Raw genomic sequence first — 8,443 nt, 5'->3', positions numbered from 1 at the left:
GCAGAATATCTCACTGCGTGAAGTCATGTGTCCTCTTTGAAGAGCTGGATAGCTCTCAGGTTTGTAATCGACAGACTTCTGGACTCTTCCCTAGGGGTGACCACAGCATCAGAAGTAACCTGCTGACCCTTTGGGCAGACGTGGGTCAGGATTCAGAAAGATCTAGGAAACTGTTGGCAGGGTGCCTGCATGCATGCCTTTTTCTGGAGCCAGGAGCGCCACACCTGTCAGTGGGGTTTCAAGGGGTCTGCTACCTAAAAGAGAATGGTTAGTTCCTGCCAAGTGTCCCAAGCTCAGTTGACATGCAGGAAGGGTGCTTATTTGGGAGAAAGGGAATTCACCTTACGCCCAGTGGGGTCCAGGACATCATGCTGGGCCAAGCAGAGTCCGTGAAAAATGAAGACCCTCACGTAGACGGAATGACACAGTGGCTACGGCACTGGGTTCAAGTGTAAGCACAGGGAGGGTGGCGCAGAGCCAGCACTGAGTGCTCCTTCGGTTGTGCATGGCTCTTTAGGATCAGGGACTGACCCATTGGCACACCACCACACGTCCACTGCATGGCTCCCAAGGTGGCAGAAGTCACGTGTGGCCCAAGATGTGGGTGTTCACTCTGGACAAGCTGCCGCCCTGCTGAGCCTTGGGAACTGGGCTACCGCAGGATGGCGGGCTGCTGCAGGTACCTGCCACTAGTCATTCTGGTCTTCTTCCAGACTTGGGCATGGTCACTCTTAGAAAGCCCCTCCCTTCACCAGGAGAAAATCCCGAAATAAACTTGGGAGCTCAGGCATTCAGCTGTGGTTCAACTACGAGTGGGGTGACAGGCCAGGGAGGCCGATCCAGTCTCTCGTGCTGCCCTCGTCCTGGGCTGGCCTTTCATCCATGGCCCGGTGCTCGGCACTGCTCTCCAAGGCGCCTGGGAAGGAGTCTCACTGCCGCGGGGCTCGTCCACATCCTCTAATGAGCATGAGCTGTGTCCTTTGACAAGTCTGCCGGCTTCCCAACTTCCCCTCTCCGGGTTGTCAGCTGGCACCAAGTGGAGACCACGCCGAGGAGGAGGGTGTACGCCCCACCCGACAGCCCCGTGGCATGTCCGGCCCCTCACGGGCAGACAGAGCTCGGCAACGAGACGCTGTGCCTCAAGCCCGTGAGGGAGGGGTGCCTTGGGGCTGAGCACGGCAACAGGAACCGGGTTCACAGGAAAAGGTGGGGGAAATGGGCTTCTGGAGGAAATGAATGCTTTCAGCCCCAGGAGGCATCGAGAACATTCTCTGCCTTGCCGTGGCCAGGTCACTGACAGCCCGTGTGGCCAGGACAGAAGGCCCAGGGCCATCACAAGGGCCTGAGCTCAGAGCAAGGAGACGGCTTTCCAAGTGGCAGCTGATGACACAGGATACCTGGGGACTCCGGGCAGCATGGCGAGCCGGGAAGCTCCTGCCCCATCCCTGCCCCTTTCTCCTGTTCGGCATCAGCAAGGTCAGGGAAACAAGACCTCAGCCCTCAGCTGTGGGTGCAATGGCTCGGGGTGATGGATGAGTCAGGTCCAAAGCATGTGCTACGGAGTACAATGTTGTAAACATTTATTTATTTAAAAAATACTACAGAGGAGAGAGTTTGAGATTCAAAAACCACAGTCATATACAGAAACAAAATGTACTGGACCAAAAAGAAGGGGAAAAAAGCAAGCAAGACACCATTGGCACTCCCAAAGGCAGGGCAGTAGGAAACTATTTACATGCCATTTATAAAAGAGGAAGTCTATAAAAGAGTGTAATACCAAGATATAAATGCAAACTATAGTGGCACATCATGTTCGTGAGCCCGGTGCCCATATCCCATCGGGAGGCAGCGTGGGGCAGGCTTGCTCTACTAATCAAAGCTGCTGATGGGATTCTAGCACCCCCCTCAGACTGGGGCAGTGGGGGTGGCAGAGAGGGGTGTGCTTTGAGGGGGGCGGAGGATCCAGTAAAATTCTGGTTTTGGGGAAAAAGGCTGACATCGGGCTGAGCACCAAGCACAGGCGGCCGGGCAGCAGGAAGGGGCTTCCTTCAGGTTTCTCGGAGGACAGTTTCTGGGTGCAGCTGAGAGGCCCGGGTGGGTGTCTGCCTGCTCTTCAACTAGCTTCTCTGCCTCCTGGTCAACAAAACTAGGGGCCCTGCCTCATGAGTCACAGTCTTTGCACCTCAACGCTGCTCCTGGGTAGCCCTGGGGGAAATGCAAGCCACCGACCCCCACAGCCTGCCCCTGCCCCCAGAGCATTCGGCTAAGCGAAGCTCGTGGTAATAGACTAGCAGGCATCTGTCCACCCGAGTGCAGCCGCCACAGCCAGGGCCTGAGGCCCACAGTTCCTCCCCCTCCCCTCTGTGTGCCGGTGCCTGATGGTGCCTCCTTCCTCGACCGTTGAGAGGAGAACTCTGAAATGCTTCCAGGATGCCCGACAGCCTGTCCTGTCGTGAAGGAGTGGGTCTGGCAAGAATCTCTTTGTCCCAGAGGAGTGGAGAAAGGGACAGGAGGGCAGGTCTGAAACGGGGGCCTTTCCGGGGCACTTGGCAATGTGAACGGATGGTAACCCAAAGCCACTGTGGCTCTGTGACACTGGCCCCGGCTACCTCAGCACCAGATTGCCACCTGCCCCCGCCTGCTGTGGGCTCTGGGGCAACAGCAAGCACACCACCCTCAGGACTAACGCTGTCTGCTGGTCACAGGGAACCCGCAAGGTGGCGAGAAAGGCCAACAAGAGCACTGCCCCATGACTGTCCCCATGGGCCTCCCCACCTGTTGCCTGGACCCTAAGGCTGGCTTGTTCTCCTACCCACCCTGTATGCCCCAAACCGAGCGCACGCCTGCAGACAAGGGAGCAGGGCCCTCCCTGGCCCTCAGACCCCAGTGAAGGGGCAGCAATGACCACGTGGCTGGGCACCCCTTTATTCAGGAATGTCGTTTTTGAAATGTGTCGCACCGGATGAGGGTCAACTTTGGGGAACAGAGGAGACTAATCTCAAGGCCTTGGTGATGAGGCTCAAGTTCAGGGGGAGACAGTGAGGAACGTGAGTGGGATGTGTGGAGGGGAAAAACAGCCAGAGACAGAAATAAAGACAGACCCCTTATCTGCCATTCCAACTTGCCCTGACAAGCTCAGTGCACAAGCAGAATGTGCGGAAGAGCCTGCCGGGGGCTGGCGTGCTGACATCAGTCCACAGGCACGGTGCGGGGGCAGAGCAGCTCAGCGGCGGCTCATGCACACACAGGTAGTAGGGCTGTGCCCATGGCGACCTCTCAGCCCGCCGTACACAGTGCCTGGGGCCAAGGTCCCGCTTCACCGGGCCTTTTGCTGTCACCGTCCCGGGCCCGGGCAGCCCTCGAGACTTCAGCTGGCAGAACACCTGGCTTCTGCTACCTCTGCACGATGTCATTGATTTCTTTGACTGAGCTGAGGAGTTTGCTAAAGTCCTGAGTGGCGGCCGGGCCACTTGCGGCCGTCGCCGGGCAGATCTGCAGCTCCCGGAGGCTGCTCTCCAGTTTGTTAATGGCCTCTCGGAAGGCAAACTTGTTCCTCATCTGCTGGATGGAATCCACGTAGCTCACGCAGAAGGTGTAGAGGTTCTTGCCCGCCTCCAGCACGGCGCTGTGGCTAGCCATCTGCTCCGAGTGCCTGGAGATGGCCAGGCACAGGGCGTGGGTGCTGTCCAGGACCGCGCCCTTGGTGATGGTGCCGCTGGCGATGCGCTCAGGAAGCTGCCTGGTCTTCCGCAGGGAGACGCGTGTGGAGATGAGGGGGATGAAGGCCGTGGAAGACTGCTGTTCCCCTCCAAGGGACGAGGGGGCTGCTGGCGGCGCCGAGGGCGCAGGGGTGGGGCAGGCCGGGGTCCCCGGTGGCTTGGCGGGAGACTGTGGCTTTGGTACGCACGGGAGCACTGGCTTCCTGATGCCCTCCCCCAGCTGGCTTGGCCTGGCCCCCTCACTGGCCCCGCTGTCCACGCCCAGAGCTGGGGGCTTTGCTTTCACCCCGGCTCCCAGCTCCCCGGCAGCTTCGTGGCTCGGGCTCTGAGAGGCCTTTCCGGCCTTGCCCCCCCCAGCCGGGGGTGGAGGCGGCGGTGCCGGCTTCAGCTTGGACAGCTTCCCCTTGTCCCTCCCTGGTGACTCGGAGGCGTGCTTGTGCCGCCTGACTCTGGGCTCCTCCGCGGGCGGCTTGCTGGCACCGCTGCACGCGCCTGCCCCTGCTCGGCTGGCGGCGGGCACTGGCTCAGCTGTGACGGGGGTCCCGGTCCCTAAGGCACTGGCCTTCCCAGCCTCTTCCCTGTGGGGAAGGCCAGAGGCAGGGGCTGCCATGACCTGTCGGCGGACGAGTTTCGGGGTCAGACTGGGAGGACTGGAGCCCGGGCTGGCTTCCGCCGTGTCTCTGAAGACTTCATCCGCGGCCTCCTCGTTCTTCTTCACCAGTCGGGGCGGGGGGGTCACCGTGCCCCTGCTCACCTGCTCAGGCCTGTTCTCACTGGCCCGCTTCCGAGGCAGCGCTGGCTTCTCACTCTTGTGGCCCCCAAACGTGGACGAGTCAAACTGCCTTCCCGTGGACTGCAGATCCCGAGGCAGCGTGACGGACCTCCACTCGGTGTCCTGGGCCCCGTGGGGCACGCAGGAGGCCGAGCAGGACCGCAGGAAGCGCTTGCTGGAACTGCCGCCGCTCTCCTCTGCGCTGGCTCCCAGCCGGCTGCTGGTCAGTGTGCTGGACTTCTTCCACAGGTGAGGGGACCGGAAGGCTCCGTTGGGGACACCGGCCCCGTTGCTGGGCTTTGGGGACTTGCTGGGCTCGGCGGCATCGGAGGGCGGGAGAGCCAGCGCCCCGTTGCTGACTTCTCGGCCGTCTTCCTCCCCGGGTGCCTTGCGCTCGGGCGGCCCGTCCATCTCCCGGAAGGAGCTGCTGCGTTTGGGTGGGGTCGGGGCTGTCTTTTTCTTCTTCTTGATTAAGGCGCTGAACAAGTTGGTTTTCTTGTCTTTGGGGAGAAGCCGCTCGTCCTCACTCAGGCCAGCCTCCGGGGGGCCTCGCTCTTTGCGAGGGAGCAAGGGAGACACAGCGGGCTCGTGGTCCGGAGCGTCTGAAAAACAGCAGAGCGAGATGAAGGACGCCAGACCCAAGGACCCCCGCAGGGACACTCCAACTGGCCAGTACACCGCCTGCCCAAGACAAGGTTACGCGTCGGGCTCCAAGCCCTCCAAGTCCCAGACAAGCTCCTTGCCCTGCTCTCTGTGCTGGCTTTCCCGTCTATCCCGCGGGGCATCAGTCTACCACAGGAGCACGTGTGGCACAGCTGCTGGCACACCACCACCACCCGGTAAGCGAAGCTGCCGCTAGTATCCTTCCTTGCGGGCCACTCGCCGAGGGCAGGGGAACGAAAAGCCAGATGGCCTTGACCTCCCTGACCTCCGCTAATTCACTCAGGATGGACACAGTGGCTGAAAAGTGGGCTCAGGCACAGGGTGGCTGTCGGCTGGAATCGACTCGGGGGAACCTAGCAGCAACAACTCACTGCAGTGCGGCACAGCCCTCCCCCTCTCAACACGGGTGTCCGGTGAATGAGACACAAGGACCAGGCCACGCAAAGGATCGGAAAAGGTGCTCTGCCTGCTGGAGGCGCCGACAAAGCATCATGGGGAGGGAAGGAGCGGTCTTGTCCATGGCAGCAGCCACAGTGGGTTGCGTTATGCTTGGGGATCAAAGAGGGAGGATGACCTCTGAACATGTTAAAATGGGGACTCTGACCAAGCGTGGCAGGCAGGGCGCCGGGTCGGGGACAGCTGAATGCCAACATTCCTCCCAGGGAAGCCTGCGAGAAAGTGCCACAGAGGGTGGAGTAGCTGAGTGACATTCCCGGCTCTCAGGGGAATGCTGACAGCCATCAACGAACATGACGGCTTTTAATGAGCACAGGCCTTCCGTAGCTGCCCTTCTCCACCTGGCATCAGGATGACGCCATAGCCCATGGAGGGCAGGGTTCTGGAGTGAACCAGCCCGGCCCATGGGTGAAGTGAGATCACCCAGAGGGGTGTCAAAAGGACATACAATGATGTAGAGTGATTTCTTATGCAAGTCTTTGACATGTACTTTTCTGGGTGTGTTTCATAATACAATCACGTCCCCCATAAGTGCCCCGCCCCCCCACGCCCAGGGATGTCTATGATATTGAAAGTCTGAGGCAGACCCAGCACGGGCTCATGATCATAAACCACTGCCACTCTGCCATGGACCTCAAAACACGAGGACTGTAACATGACGTTCTACGTGCTTTAGCGATCTAGAATGGTTTCTTTAATGTGCCCTTAAAAGAATATACAACAGTACAGCATATGTACACTAAGACAAACAATGGTAGATACTAACTCTATACTGCTGTGACCTACCTACAAATTCTACTAACACATCCATACCTCCGGGGCTGCCTGCATGTATGGTGCTCAGATCATGTCCAGACCACGTGTCTTAAGGAATACATGATGGATGTGAAAGGATGCATGATGGTCTACGTATTCCTCCCCACCTCCACCGTCTGCGGTTCGTTAGCATCCAGTCCACTGTCAGCCTCCCTGGAGAGCCTTTACGAACCAAGGCTGGGCCCCACCTCCCAATGCTTTTACTCAGCTGGTCTGAAGTAGAACCCCGACTTCTGGTTTTGGGGGACCACCACTGTGGCAGGGTAGCTGAACTGAGCACGGAGCCTGGCACGCAGGAGGCACTGCATCGGTTCCAGGCAGGATGACTAGTGACAGGAGCCTGAGACCCTTGCTCGCTGGGGGACAGCCCCGCGAAGGCACGCATTGCCAGAAGCCACGGGAGGCCGCTAGCTCACAGACTCACAGGGCTCTCTGGGCTCCAGGCAGACCCTGTGGGGTTTTCAGTACCAGGGCCTTCACAACAAGCTGCTCTTCTGTCTGGTTCAATCTTTATTTTTGTTGTATTTGCCCTGGAAGAGCGACCACAAAATGCTTTGAATAATAGATGAAATGGTTTCTCAGCAGGTTTCTTGAGCACCTCTGCCTGTTTGACCAAACCGACGGCTGAAGCGAGTGGACCCCAGGCGAGTCCCAGGAGTAGGGAGAGAGGTGGGGGGGTGTCTGTGTACCTTCCTCCTCCTGAAAGCAGGCAGGGGCCTGGGCCTGCTCTTCCCTGCAGCTCCCACTGCCTGCTTTCCCTTGCCCACACTGGCCCTGGTGGTAGGGGGAGGGGGGATAGGGAGGACAGGGGGGAGCCGAGGCAGGCAGGTGGAGGAGCCGTACCGCTGTCTCCCTGGCCCTTGGAGTGGGTGGTCTCGGGCACGTCGGTGGCGTCCTTGTGCTCGGCGGCTCTCCGGGAGGTCCTGGTCTTGGTGGGCAGCTCCGGGGCCTGCAGCAGAGAGCCTGCAACGCCTCGCACGCCCTTCTTCCCCAGCTCCTTTTCCACTTCTAAGACACACACAAAAACCCCAGAAGCCATCAGAAATGCTGTTTTGTTCCCCCCCCCCGCCCCCCAGGATAATGGGGGGTCATCTATACACAGCTGCTGAAGAACTAGCACGTAGCTTCCAGAAGCACTCCATGTGATTCTGAAAGGCAGAGAACTCAACCTTCAACCCCTCGGGGCAGCCGTCTGCTCTCGGGTAACTTGCTTCCCTCCACTCGGTAGAAACTGAGATGTGAACTAACGGCCCCACACGGGCAGGTCCCCCTCCTATGCCCACCTGCCACCCCACCGCAGAAAGCACCCTGGGGAAGCTAACTCACCATCGGAGATGCTGGATTCCTGGAACATGGTTTCGAAGGCCTGGTGGATTTCTGCAAAGGAGGGCCGGTCAGAGGGGTTCCACTGCCAACCTAGCGAGAGGGGAGCACAATCACCACCACGAGCGCTGGCTCTCCCCGCTTAGGGCGGCAACTCTCAAGGAGAGGTCTGACATTAAAGCAGCGTTCCACTCTCACTAAGCATCTTTTGGCGTGACAGGTTAAAAGTGGCAGGTGCCAAAAAAAAAAAAAAAGTGTCAGGTGCCACCTGTCCTGGTGGACATGAGAAGCTCATAGGAATATGGCTTGTCGGGCTCCAGAGAGACGGCTGACGGCAGGAGCTACATCTGCAGGGGCATCGTCCCTCCATTCCGCTCTCAACTCTCCACGGAGGAGGCTCAAACTGCAGGCCTGTGATGAGCAGCCCAACACCACTGCTACGCCCCCGGGGCTCTTGGAGTTGGGCAGAGAAACCTCCTTGATGATCAAAGCCTGAGAGCCTCAAGGGGAAGACATGCTAATGAACACCACACTGAGATGACTAAGCGTTGGTGAGGACACAGAGGAAGTCACTCATACTTGGGATAGGAGTACAAGTTGGTGAGATGTTTTTTGGAACATAATTTGGTAAAAATCTATCAAAACGTAAACTACAGAGAGCCCTCTGAAGCTGTGACTCAGCATTTAGGAACAC

General features: G+C 58.9%; 1 protein-coding gene across 2 annotated transcripts in view; it reads right to left on the bottom strand.

Annotated features, from left to right (window-relative positions):
* Window positions 1–1,563: 1,563 nt before the first annotated feature.
* The window catches only part of ABL1 (ABL proto-oncogene 1, non-receptor tyrosine kinase), a 167,768-nt gene continuing 160,888 nt past the window's right edge, over window positions 1,564–8,443 (bottom strand). For both annotated transcript variants that reach the window (XM_045288544.1, XM_004713251.2), the window contains 3 exons: window positions 7,753–7,842; window positions 7,270–7,434; window positions 1,564–5,093 (listed from right to left, as the gene is read on the bottom strand). In XM_045288544.1, coding sequence (XP_045144479.1) covers window positions 3,394–5,093; window positions 7,270–7,434; window positions 7,753–7,842 — 1,955 coding nt within the window. In that variant the 3' untranslated portion in view covers window positions 1,564–3,393. The remainder of the gene's footprint in view (window positions 5,094–7,269; window positions 7,435–7,752; window positions 7,843–8,443) is intronic.

Source organism: Echinops telfairi, unplaced genomic scaffold (assembly GCF_000313985.2).
Source record: "Echinops telfairi isolate 266 unplaced genomic scaffold, ASM31398v2 ScPeMD7_22;HRSCAF=79, whole genome shotgun sequence".
NCBI lineage: Eukaryota > Metazoa > Chordata > Mammalia > Afrosoricida > Tenrecidae > Echinops > Echinops telfairi.
The sequence above is the reverse complement of the archived record's forward strand: the minus strand, read 5'-3'. Positions and strand labels throughout refer to the sequence as shown.